At 41.4% G+C, this 13,963-nt stretch overlaps 1 protein-coding gene across 2 annotated transcripts in view; it reads right to left on the bottom strand.

The window, feature by feature from the left end:
• Positions 1 to 9,815, bottom strand: part of map2k5 (mitogen-activated protein kinase kinase 5) — a 104,240-nt gene extending 94,425 nt beyond the window's left edge. For both annotated transcript variants that reach the window (XM_033991663.2, XM_055231298.1), the window contains exons 1-5: positions 9,417 to 9,815; positions 9,187 to 9,235; positions 8,960 to 9,027; positions 3,114 to 3,183; positions 1,486 to 1,526 (exon numbers count right to left, since the gene is read on the bottom strand). In XM_033991663.2, coding sequence (XP_033847554.1) covers positions 1,486 to 1,526; positions 3,114 to 3,183; positions 8,960 to 9,027; positions 9,187 to 9,235; positions 9,417 to 9,515 — 327 coding nt within the window. In that variant the 5' untranslated portion in view covers positions 9,516 to 9,815. The remainder of the gene's footprint in view (positions 1 to 1,485; positions 1,527 to 3,113; positions 3,184 to 8,959; positions 9,028 to 9,186; positions 9,236 to 9,416) is intronic.
• Between the last annotated feature and the right edge of the window lie 4,148 nt (positions 9,816 to 13,963).

The raw sequence follows: 13,963 nt of genomic DNA, 5'->3' as shown, positions 1-13,963 counted from the left end.
ATTTAACCCGTTATAATTAGCAGTGGGTTTCACAGTGACATATGAGTGACATGAGCTGGTACGCCAAGGGCCGCTTGTGAATGAAGGAGGATCGGTACTCAGCTGTGAAACTGTCAGTATAGTCCTGTCTAAGCACAGCTATCATATGGAAATAAGATCAGAGCACTTACACACCTGTTTTTAAAGGGTTTATTAAAGGCACTTTTGTTAATACTCTCTGGGGCAGGTACGTGGTGATCCATTTACTTATTTCACTCAAGTCATTAGGGTACAATTTTAACCTATACTGTATTGCAGCTGTAGCAGTTGTAGTGGTAATGACATTGGGTGTATTATTTAACAAAACTATTTTTACGTATTCTATTTTGGGGTTCTATATGACAAGTAGCTACAAGGGGGCAGAAAAAGATATTCTTATATTGTGACAAATATTCACATCTGAGAGAAGCTTAAACTATGAACAGACACAATTTACACAACTCCAAAAATCCTGTAAGCAGCTATATGTAATCTTTGTCATCTGAAATCAGAAATGCACTTTTCTGGTGGAGGGTCTGCCAACTTGTTGTCTCCATGGAGATGTTATTGCTTAGCCCAGAACACTTCACAATGTGGCATTAAACATATCCACCTTCATGGAGGCAAGAGGGTGACACTGCCAGGTCACGTTGCAGATAGGATCTGTCAAACTGAATTAATGCATTCTGCACCATAATAGGCTTAATGCCATACTGTGGAAAATTCCAGGCAAGGCAATTACAAAGAGCACAATAAATGCACATAAACACACCTCCATGTATTTCAAGAACATATCCGTTTAAATTGTAAGTAGAGCCTGTAGCCTTTTTTCATGTATTTGAGCAATATTCAGCTTGCCCCAATACAGATATATTATACAAGCAAATCCTGAAGTCAAAGTAAATCAGCTCCGTTCTGTCTGTATCTAAATTATAAAGCGTTGTATTGTCCAATAATCTAGAAATGCATTGTTAACATGCTAATTGTTAACTTTACCATCATAATAAACTCTGCTCTCTTGTGAAACGTGCTTATAAACTCATCATGAGGAATAATTTTGATGCTCAGAATGCATAAGGCCAGTGAAGAATAACTTTGGACCAAAGCAAACTGTTTAAAAATAACTTGTTTAGTTTTTGTTTTTTTCCCATGTTTTTTGAGATGGTAAGAATCAGGTCCTCAGTGCCATTTAACCATTATAGCTTTACAGGGAAGTCCCAAATACTCAAGTTTAAATGAACAGTCTCCATAATGACGAGGAGTAATGCTGTGCCAGGGTCTGCTTATGCCCTGTACATAAACAAAGACGAGGGGGACAGGAGCGTGAGGAAGAATAGGAGAGTCTTGACTCCAATTGACATTTCAATAAGTGGAACACAGCGTTACCAATCTATTTGCCTGCAACCCCCCGCTCTCCTCATCGAGTTCTCGGTGTAAGGCAGCTGAAACAATTATTGAGATAGGTACCTTCAGGCCATGTATGTTCCGGATCCCTGGAGTCTTGCCGGCTGAAAGAGTAATTGACTAGATTGTAGAACACATCACTGGGCCATTTACAAATGTGACAAAAAGGAATCAGTTCTTTAGATCAAAAAGGAGAGGAAAAATGAAATGGAAGTGAAAATTAGTTATAGACAAGAGAGATTGAGATGTTGGGCTCTGGAGACAGCTGCGGTTGGGAGCTGCTATATGTAGAGACACCTATAGAGACCGATAGACAATACAACGGAGGACATGGAAGAGGGCGCAGTCATTTCAAAACTGGCCTCTCTATAACCTCTCTGTATCCCTGTACTGTTGGGTAATACTTAATAATTCATGACGTGATCGTTTAAATCCATGAGTATTAAAGGGCCCATATTAGGTTATTTTCTGATCTGTTTTAATCCTGCATAGTTTGAGTTCTTCTCTCAAACAGAAAACACACACAGTGTGATGTCATGTGGTAATACAGGAAGTGCTCCACTGTTTTTTTTTAAAATCCATACACCTTCACTAGAATAATTTCGATGATTTCAGCCCTGGAATTGCCAATCTCTACTCATCAAAACTTAAAAGATAGCTGTTAATTAAAAAACTACTGCTTCATGACATCACAAGGTGGAACAGAGCATTCTGAACTTTGGAGATGTATGGCAAAATTGGAGATGTATGGCAAAAGACAAAGTTTAAATCTGTCAATTGGACAAATCATTGTAGGAGTGAAGACGTTTCGCTGCTCATCCAATCCTTCCTTAAACAGGAATGGGGACCTGAGACATAATCTCTCACAGATCTTTGATTCCATCCTCAGACCCAAAGCAAATAAAAAAACAAAAGAGAACAATAAGATAGCCACTAAAGGTTGAATAGGGTCATTAAGGCTGAAACTGGAGACAATAGCTGTTTACAGTTTCAGTGTAGTTAACCCCTCCCTTCAGACAGATATAAGGCATTGTCCACCAGCAATCTGACCAGAACTGAAGAAGTGGTTTGGATGAGCAGCAAAACGTCTTCACTCCTACAATGGATTGTCCAGTTGACAGATTTAAATTTAATCTTTGGTATAACTCTGGTATGTTTTTGATGAGGTAACAATTATAACATGGCTTAAAACTCACAATAATCCATTTTGTACAATATAGGACCTTTAATGTTTCTCTTTGACAATCATTTGTAATCGCACATGCATTCAATTAAAGATGCACTGTGTAACTTTTCAGGTGGACGTTCCGCCAGCTAGTAGTCTCCATGAAGAGGTCATTGCTTTGCCCAAAGTGCTCCACAATACGAGGGCTAATGCAGGTCTAGAGGTTTTACCCAGGCTAAGGAGGGCATGGAAGTCATTTCAAAGCTAACCTTTCTATAACCCCGCTGTATCCTCATACTGTTGGGCATTACTTAATAATCTATGACGCGATTGTTCTAAATTAATAAAGCATACAGATATTAAGATTATCCAGAGGCTGCATTAGCAACAAAGTACTTAATGCTCCCAGTGTTAATTAGAGTAGGATTAGGTTTCCAAAGTGATTTCTGTTTTGAAATGCAGTGTGTATTTGTCATTACTACACAGAGAAGAGACAAGTGGTGTAATTAAATATGGAGCCTCGTACCTCGTGGAAATATCTGCAGAGGGTCTGGCAGCAGGCCGTTTATCCTCTGTTCAGTCATGGTGTTGCAGTACTGGAAGAGGAGAAAAAAAATCCAATTTAATGCAGAAAAGATGCTAAAAATAGGTTGTTTACAGCATAAAAACACAAAGGATTGTATTTTTTAACAAGTACATTTCACCACTGTTGGGTTAAATTAAAGACGGGGTATTATCCAAAATGGAGTTTTTTTTAGATGTTCTCTCATCAAAAATATGCCTGAAGAGGTTTTAGATGTCATCCATGCATGTTTGAGTATTTTACTGGTCTCTCTCAGGCCGTATTCAAACCCTCCTTACTGTATCTTAGCTGTAAGATTCTGTGCAGTGCTCTGCCCACAAACCTATTCCAGTGATGCTCCAACACGACAGTTCTCCATAAATGTAGTAGTAAACAATAGTTTCATTAGCCAGATGCACACTGATTATGTTGTGATGGTGCTCTGAAGGGGAGAGTGAGTTAGTGAGAGCAAATGGAGGGGAGACTTAGAGTGTCAAAAGTGAAACCTATAAAAAAATTTAGTACGTTGTTTTGGGTGAATATAGCATTTTCAAAACAATAAAAGGTAACATGGTGATCTAAATATGTGTTAAAAGTTAATACCCCATAGAGGTAAATTACCCCCTCTTCAAAAGATATTTTTGTAAGCAAATTTGTACTTTATCATTTGATGGGACAAAAAGGTGAGAGTGACTAGCTTGTGAACGTAATGATATTTGAGAGGGACTTGTGTAACAATTCCCCTGTTGTAGTTTCAAATCAACTTGCAATTTTTCTATTTTCTAAATGTGATTAGATTCACAATTTATTTCATACAATAAAGAGTAATTTTAAAATGCTAAACAGAAAGAATACCGATATGAACACCTATAAAAACATTTTGCACATGACGTCTAAAGACCTCAGAGGTTAGGTTAGGCCAGTGGTTCTCAAATAGTGGGGCGATACCGGGGGGGGGGGGGGCGTGTATGACTCCGCGTATGACACTGTAGTACTGTACGCAGCGCGTACGCAGCGCGCGCACAGCAAAGAGCAGGAGAGAACGAACATATCGTGACACAGGGCAGTGAACAAGAAACCCTTTTGCTAAAGAGACACTATGGAAAACATTTTAACAGGGATGAAAAGAAAGGCGGATATAGACTTTACTTCGTAAATTGTATTGCGCAACCCTTATTACAGTTGATTCCACCAGCACCTATAGCCATTTCCCATAACCTGCAGGATTACAGCAGTAGCATTAGCCTTCATACAAACTATGGTTCAACTTAACTCCCACTGCTAAACCGGATATGACCATTTAGAAAAAGATTCGCAATAAAGCCTTCTCGTTTATATCATTATCCAGTTCCAATAGCAGTAATAAACAGGTGTAATGCATGTGTTTTCCACACATATCTGCATGTGTTACTATTGAAATGGAAGCAGCAATAATCAGGTGTGCTCTAAATGTGGCCGTGCTGTGCTCAAAGCTATTGCAGATGAAGACCAATGCCCTGTGGGCTTGTTCTGAGGCACTGTAGCATTAACCCTTTTGTGCTGGAGGTCAGCAGATCACCAAACACTGCTCTCCTACAGGAGTAACACATGCACACTCTGCAGAGGGAGCTGTGCGTGCCAAGGCGTCACCATAATGGATGTTTCACTTCTCCACACCATCTGTTACAGTGTGAACCAAAACACTGTTTGTTTGAGCTTTGTCTGTTTACACTGCCTTGTCTTTGGAGGCTCCCAATCAACAGTACCTCAAACCTTGTCCTCTCTAATCTCTACAATATTTATTTACAGTCCCTCCTGAACTAACGAGTCATCAACGGCAGCATGTAAATTTCTCTCATTGTGAGTCTGGGAGGGGCCACAGACTGATCAGAATGGCTGCCCAAGTGGCACAGCTGTTATTAAAAGCCCTATTTATCACTGTCACATCCCGGGCTGTTGCTAGTCCTGCGCACTAGTGCCGCGCACTAGCCCGGCAGCCTTCTCACCAGGCAACCTCCCAACAAAGGCTCCGCTCCCACCACAAGAGAACTGTGTGCCTGGAAGAAGGGGGGTTGCCTCTCACGTATACCTTTAATTTTCCGCTCAGCAAGTTTATTGATTAAGGCTGCAATTACCACCTAATCTGTGCTAGCAGTGTTATTAAAAGACATTCTCCATTGTTGGCCAATAACTAAATGGTGTCCGATTCCAAATACCATCACTCAGCCTAGAGGGACAGGCCGGAGCGCCGAGTGGGTCTCATCATCATTAGCAGACCAAGGAGAAATGGGAGTACAAACGGTGGAATTAAAGACTCCTACCTCCAGGGGGAGCGATGCCAGGAACAGATGAGGTCACATGTTTTTTTTAGGAGCTGACAAGGGCTGCTCTTTAACTTTGCACATGCCTGTCTGTCTTTCAAGGTGTCAAACTATGATTACAAGTGCCCACAAGTCTATTGGCCTCCCAGGAGCGCATGGCAATGAGAGTGCTCTCAGATGGAGGATACTTTTCACTGCTAATGCCCTTTGCACACTCATGTTAATTAAGTGCTGAATTTGAGCATTAATTTAGGTAACCCATAAGTACAATTGAATTTTCTGTTGGCAACAAGAGTTCTTAAATGAGCAGAAAATGACTACGGGTAATTGTCGGAAACTCAATGTAAACATGGCTGGCCAATTCTTTCACTACAGCTAAACTCTCGCTGGACATAAGTAGCCCATAGGATGCTGTGTTAAAATGAGCTGATCTATAACGTGACCATATTACCTTATTATTATAAAGAGCAGTACACAACTATTTCACAGATTTGAGCAGTCTAAACTAGATCAAACAAGGGTTGTTACCAAATAGTCTCTTTTAATTATTTGCTTATATTTGATCAAATAAAAGTTGTTTGTGTAATATATAGTTTAAAGATTGAGCATTTAGGGTGACCTGATTGTGAGCTATATACAGGCAGTGCAATTTTGGGGACGAAATTTGACTTCTCAGACAAATATTAAGATTACATTTGCCCGTCTTTAAAAAGTAGAATTCTGCTCAGAGTGCACATTACAAACAACTTCGAGAGCATTAACATCTCAGAGCAGGCTAAAAAATTAACAGATAAACTAATACAAAACTCCGACACATTTCAGAACATCTTTGTAGAGGTCTAAACAAGGCATGCACCGATACTGAAAAATTTGCTGGATTGGATATCATCTACCAAATATGGGTTCAGCCAATATCCTGGTTGGACATATAAACCAATGTAATAAAAAATTACAATCAGTGCAAACTGTATTTATTTATACAGTTGTTCTGTATTTAATTGAGTGATAAATAACAGCTACATTTGGATCAGTTTTGTCTTATTTTATTTTTCTTTAAAGGAAATAAATGCTGTTTTCAGTCTTTGCACTGGAATCAGCTGAAATCAGGTATATCAGATACTTAATGCTCTAGTATCAAAATCAATAGTTTAGTCTAGGGTGGACTGATCTAGTCTTTTCAGTTAAACTACAGGTACAAGATATATATTTTTCTTTGCATTCTTACAAAAGAATGCAAAGAACAAGACGTAAATAACAAATAATCCAATTTGATTATGAGATATTGTACAAGCCTATATCATGTAATAAATCAAATTGTGAGGGACTCCAACACATTCATTAAATACTGGATTTAAGTACTAATTAAGCTCACCAATAAGTGTACTACTAGAGACTACCCTTTTGGGAACTGGTGCAAAATGACTGTACTTGCAAAAATACTCTAAGGACTACAGTCTAAACGATCCTAGATTTAACCTTACATACATGCTTTTCTTAATTCCCATTAATTTCCCACAATGGCTGTCCTCCAAATACAAAATAACAACACTAACGTACAAATCCTCTGGGGGTCTTCAGGCCAAAGCGCTACACCAGCAAACAGGAAATAAGTCTAGTAAATATGAATGCAAATGACTGCTAAAACGGCACCGCTCACACGGCACGTTCGGCTTCTGTGGATATGAGCCCGCTCCTTTTTCAGAGCAATCAGCAGCTTTTTAAATGCCCCCACATCCCAGGAGATGGAGAAAGCCATTACTACATTTCCAGATTTGTTTTTCAAAATTCATTGTATAAATCTGCAATATAGAGCGAAAATGCTAAATAGTTGTGCAGGTCATGTAAAGTGTGAATGGGAGCAGGTTACAGCCAAGTTAAAATAGACTGTTTATGTTGTATGTAAGATTAGGCCAGAATGTGGTGGCAGACAGTCAAATATAAGTGTGATTCTATAAAACTAAATATTAATGCGTACCTGTATGTTTTTGTTTTGTTTCATTGCTACTGTGTGGTAAAGGAACTATATGTAGCCTGCTGTCTTATTCTTTTAAAAAGCTACTACAATCAGACCTGAACCTGGGTTGCCAGAGCCTTAATCTACAGATAGAGGACACATACAAGTTTTTATCATTCTCAGTATATGGAAAATAATTACTGCAGCAGCAGCGTTACTGATTAATGACTGGCTGCAGGTGCTGGGGTTTAGGTAGTGAGTAATCAGATCAGAGAGTCCTTTTAGGTTTAAACCCAATGAATTTCACCACTGAAACTGGGAAACTGGCAACCCAAATGAGAATTATCCAATCAGAAAGCAGAATGAGCCTCACATGACACTGTCTTGAGAGCCACATTAGTTTGTAACTAGTGTGCAGTATAATGCACTCTGAAATGCCTGCATTGTCTTAATCTGTCAATTTTACATGTTTTTATGTTCATTATTTCTTATTCTAAAGTTAAATCATCACACTTTAAGAAGCTAAAATAAATCTGATCTATTAGATGCCAAAGTGTGAATAAAGTGAATAGTAGATTTCCCTGTGGTTGGTCACAATGTTATTAATTGTGAATAATCCTAAAATGGTTCTTACACTAACACTTGATAAAGTTGAGGCTTAATACACCCCACAAAAGACACTAACAAAGGTACATGCTAGATTCAACACAGTGTTGGCTGAGGTCAACACTTGCGCAGCATGTTCCCCACTGGAGCATATCAGCACAACAGATGCCTGCGCCTGCCTAATCATCCATTCCTCCATGCTACATACTGATTAAAACATATCCACAAGTGAATGCAGGAGAAAAACGGACAGAAACACAACTCCGTGTGCATTGTGCCTGTGGCTGCAGCCTCGTCGTTGTGAGCTGATGGGGGGTAAAAGACATCCACAGATGAGAGTAGATTTTGAACAATACTGCAGCCCAGGGGGCTTGCGCTTTAATGAGGCAAAACTTTAAGTACTGAATAATAAATAATAAAAATTGACAGTTCATTTAGCTTTCAGTGTACCTCATAGAGAAGCCATTACACATCATTACTCTTACTGTCCATGGCATGAACAGTAAGTATGGAAGAGAGCAGAACTGCCTGTGTGGAGTCGAGGAACTGAATGACTACATGCTTATGTCTTTGTTGTGCTGATGTAAAACACTAAATGTTTCTGTTTAGGCTGAGCACACATACTTAACGCTATCACTGCTTTTTTACTCTACACAAACATAAGCAAAACACTTGTGAACTGTACGGCGAGAGAAACTACTTTAAGATCTGATCTGAAATGTGTCTTACTACTAACAAAGCAAACAAGAATGCAACAGTATAGAAAGCTTCATGTTGATATAAATGTGAATTTTCATCATGAATACACAATTCCTTTCTTTGTCCTGTTCCTGAATTTAGTCAGAAGTACAAAGACTTCAACGTAATACACATTAAAATGCACCAATAAACAAATCTACATAGCATCTCAACCTGAAAGGATTCAAACAAGGCTTGAATGCACTACTTACATAGGACAGCATGGCTTTCAGTTCTTCGTCACTTCTCACAGTGATCCTGTCACCAACTTCATCTTCATCTGTCATCAACATAACAAAAGATGTCAAACTTTTTACGTACATACATACGCGTGTGTGTGTGTGGGGGGGGGGGTATATATATATCTTTTCAACAGGCCATAATAATCATTTTGGGAGGAGGCCAGCCGTTATAACAAATCATTCCCTCTCCGACTTACACTCAAACGCCGTGACAGTGGCTTCAGGCATCACATCTCTGATAGCAACCTGCAGAATACATTTGAGGAGAAAAAAAACAACCTCAAACACGTGACATGAAGAGAAAAGACATTCAAATAATGATATTAACACTACGTATTTCGTAGCCTCATATTTGCCATCACTTTGACACATAACTGAAGTTTAAATAAGTTACAAGAGCAGTGTAGCACTGTAGCATCACACCAACCAGCAAGTCATTGAAGTTTAGCAGGAATGGATAGTCCACAGGCGAGTCCATGTCTCCCGACGGAGTCTTTATCCGTATAACGATCCCCTCCGTGTCCATCGTTTTAGTGCCTTATTACAAAGATAACACGTAAAATGTCAACTATTGTAAATGACAGACTGGGCTAACGGGCTAATTTCCTGTTATGTTGTTGGCTCCACATGCTAGCGTCTTGTTGCCTCCACATACTACATCTAAGTTACGATGAGAAACGAAAGCATATCATGGGTAAGAATAGACTGCGGGGATTACTCAACCGTGGCGCGAGGTGAGGTTTGGAGTTGTCAAAGCGCATTAGTGGGCTGTTTGTGGGTGAGAGCTAGCCCTGAAGCTAACAACAAGTGCTTCCTCTCAGCCGCATCAGCACTTCCGCAACAACATCCGCCCGCTGCCCTTCAAAGTAAAATATGTGACAGCTCCTCCCGTGGAAGTGGTATGGATGGATGGATGGATTTATTTATTTATTTATTTATTATTGTATGCAAGTATTTATTTATTTTATTTCTTACTAAATCTAGGCCAGGGTTCGGCAACCCGCGGCTCCGGAGCCGCATGCGGCTCTTTCATCCTTATACTGCGGTTCTGCGTGGCTTGGGAAAATAGATTTTAAGTATTTAATTGAAGTGTATTTTATTTGTGTTAGTTATTTTTTATTGTACTTTAAACTGGAAGATTATTATGATCTTGAAATATTCAACTAAAATTATATTTTCTTATTTTTCATTGATCAAAATAAGCGTCACACTCGCGGAACAATGTTAAAACCAAACACCGCTCACGCCTCACAGACACAGCTAACAGTCCTGTGTAAAGACACAGCCCTGATTTTCAAACGCTGTGCGCACAGGGGTCAGGAGCAGGAGGATCTTCCCTGACATAACTTTCACCCGTCCCTAATGACGCACTATTAAACATGTTCGTAGATATATCATGGAAATCCTGAGAGGAAATCGCCACAGAAATCTATTTGACAAGTTTATTATCTGCTCTTGTCTCCGCGATGACGTATCACCTGTAACACATCAGACACGACGCACAAAAGTAGAGCCACAAGCGAGTGAAAATGAGCCAAAACAAAAGTCTTTGGAGAGCTTTTTAACAAAGGGGAAAAGGCCAACTGAGGAGCCAGAAGAGGAGACTACGACCTCCAAGAAAAAGAAAGCTACATTTAACAATACCAGGAGTCCTACTTTTTGTCGCTACAAGTGAGTCTCACGCGCAGTGATCACAGAGAGTCCGCTCTGCGTAATATGTGGAGGAAAAGCGAATGAGGCAATGAAACATTCAAAACTGCTTTGGCACATGGAGACTAAACACCTGGGATTAAAAGAAGGAAGAAGAAACAAGTGCAGGGCTCACAGTGATGCAGCGGTTCGGTGAGTTGTATTTTTTATGCACTCAACTTATTTTTGCCATATTTATCTGCCACGCATAGAAGGCTTGTCCGTGAAAATAAAACTACATTATTCCGTTACGTTATTATTATTATTGTTATTATTATTTTTATTATACACAGTGTTATCTTCATTTTTGATGTCAAAAAGTATTTGCGGCTCCCAGTGTTTTATTTTCCGTGGAAACTGGGTCCAAATGGCTCTTTGTGTGTTAAACGTTGCCGACCCCTGATCTAGGCCCATCTATTGTTTGCCTGGGATCCAGAATACACACTTCTTAAATACTTTATGAATGACTCTGGTTACCTGTGAAATCTCCATTTTCGAATGGGCGTTATTGACAGGTGTATTAGCCAATCAGGGACACGCGTGGTCCGTCCATATCCGGGAAAATAAATATCACAGCAACAAAAAACATCGCGGATTTCTGCTAAATCAATGGGTGAAGCACTTAACTGTCAAAATCCGAGTCTGCCCTTTGTTTTGTGCTATTCCCCCCCCCTCCCTTCTGTGTCAGAGCCTGGAGCTAGGTAGAGATTTGGGCTCCTCCCATGCACACCTGCAACTAATCCGTAATCAAGCTGCACCTGGGGAGAACAAATGGACCGAGGACCTGACACTCAGTGCCAGATCGTTTGCATATCCTCACTGGTACGGCTCTGCTTGGCTCAGTCTTGTTTCTGCATTTATGACTTTTACTTTCAGTTGGATATCTTTGTTCCTTGCCAGATCCTGCTCCCTGAACCTGCGCCGCGCCTCCGTCTCCGACCCCTTTCTCCACAACCAGTACAAACCTCTCACCCTCCATCCCAGTTCACCTCGACCAGTATGGACTTCCTCATCTCTGACTGCCCACGACCCGCTCGAAGACTACTGCACACAACCCTGCTCCCAACTGTCTGCTCCGTCAACCTTCATTTGCATAACATTATCTGTAAATAAACATTGTTAAACTGTTCACCCAAGTTCTGAATCTTTGGTTCTCCTGTCAGTCAATACGACAGAACGATCTGGCCAACATGGACCAATCAGACTTGGGGCCAGAGAAAATGCTATACTGGGCGTTTTTGCATCATTGGGCAATACAAACAAACTATCCAGACCCTGCTTGAATATAACCATACCGTGACCCAGCAAGTTACCCAGCTCTCCAACCGGGTCTCCGCTCTGCTCATTCTCCCGCCTTCAGTTCCCTGAGCCATTGCGCTGTCTCCTGGACAATCTGGAATCGAGAGGCACCGATCCGGACACATACACATGTCAGCCCAGCCTTGGTCGGGGCTTTCTGCTCCTCCATGTTTCAACAATGCTCCTCCATGTTTCAACAATGTCCAGCCTGTTTCACATCAGATGCTGCAAAGAAACGGTACATGTGTGGATTATTGAGGGGGAGAGCACTCCAGTGGGCAGAGGCAAATTTTTCTAACACTGCATTAGACTATGCAACTTTTGATGGGTTTATGGGAGAGTTTAAAATCAAGCTAACTCCTTTCTCCGCCTATTAAGTCTGGTTCAAGGTTCCAGGTCCATAGCAAATTACACCATTGAGTTTTAGACACTGGCGGCAGAGGTGGATTGGACTGACAGCACATTAAAGGCAGTCTTTTTGAAAGGAGTGACAAATTAGCGGATGAGCTGGTTTCACGAGGTGACCCACCTGAACTAAAATCTTTGATTTCCCTAGCGAACCGAAACGGCAATCACCTGTAGAGTCGTCAAAGAGAGAAACGCTATTGGCCAGCCCGGGTCGTGAACCATCCCGCCCTGTCGCTGCAATCAACCTGCCCCCAGCGACACCCCCACCAGAGGAGCCAATGCAGCTGGGTCGAGCACACCTGACTGTGACACTGCCAAGCTGGTGAGTGCCTGTATTGTGGGAGGCATGGTCATCAGTAGGACTGGGAGTACTGGTGGGTTAGCAACACATCCCAGAGAAGAAACATAATAGATTTCAGCTATGCTACCTTGTGCTTTCGAACTGTTACCCTACCCGTCCCTCATTGACTTCCTAGACCAGCAGGAGCTGTATTCTTCTTCGTCTCCAAGAAGGACAAACCATTATGGCCATGTATCAACTTTAGGGGGTTCAATAATAACACCGTTAAAAAGACGCCACTTCATGGGGCCACTATCTTTAACAAGCTAGACCTCAGGAATGCTTTTCATTTGATGCGCATAAGGTAAGAGGATGAATGGAAAACCGCATTTAAAATTCCTCTGGGACATTTCGAGTACTCAGTGATGCCCTTCGGGTTAACCTATGCTCCAGCCGTCTTTCAAGCTTTTTATCAATGACGTGCTACAGGATTTTCTCGTTTTGCGTTTGTGTATCTGTACAATATTCTAATCTTTTCTAAGTTTCCACAGGAACACCAGCACCACGTGCACCTGGTCCTCCAGAAGCTCCTGGAGAACAAGCTATACGTGAAGGCAGGCAAGGACTTTAGCTGTGTTTGTTGCTCATCTCACTAAACTCACTTCTCCCTCCAAACAGTTCTACTTGACCCCAGAAGCCCAGTCTGCCTTTGATAAACTGAAAGATCTATTCACCTCTGCCCCAATCTTACATCAGCCTGATCTCTCCCACCAGTTCATTGTGGAGGTGGATGCCTCAGACACGGGTGTTGGAGAAGTCCTTTCTCAAAGGTTTGAACCCCTTGTGCTCGCACCAGTTCTCCCAGGAGGACACAACTACCCCTCCGGAGCCTATTATATCACATACCTGTGTGGTCGCTGTTGTTCGCTGGGAGATTGAGGATCTGGTTCGGGAGGCTCAACGCACCCAGCCTGGTCCAGGTAATGGCCCACCCGGTACTCTCTTTGTTCCAGATCCTGTCCCCTTCAAGGTACTTGAATGGGTCCACTGCTCACAGTCTGTCTGCCATCCAGGGGTCAATCGAACACTCCCTCTTTTGAAACGTTACTTATGGTGGCCCACGGTCAACAAGGACACTAGGGCTTATGTGTTGGTGAGTCAGGTGTGTGCCAAGGGAAAAGCCTCCCACTTGCTGCCCTCTGGTCTGCTCCAACTGCTACCAGTTCCAAAACGCCCTTAGTCTCACGTGGCAGTGGACTTTGTGACTGGTCTTCCCCTTCTCAAGGTAACACAGTCAT

Source organism: Periophthalmus magnuspinnatus, chromosome 3 (assembly GCF_009829125.3).
Source record: "Periophthalmus magnuspinnatus isolate fPerMag1 chromosome 3, fPerMag1.2.pri, whole genome shotgun sequence".
In the NCBI taxonomy this organism is placed as follows: domain Eukaryota; kingdom Metazoa; phylum Chordata; class Actinopteri; order Gobiiformes; family Gobiidae; genus Periophthalmus; species Periophthalmus magnuspinnatus.
This window is presented reverse-complemented; position numbering and strand designations above follow the sequence as displayed.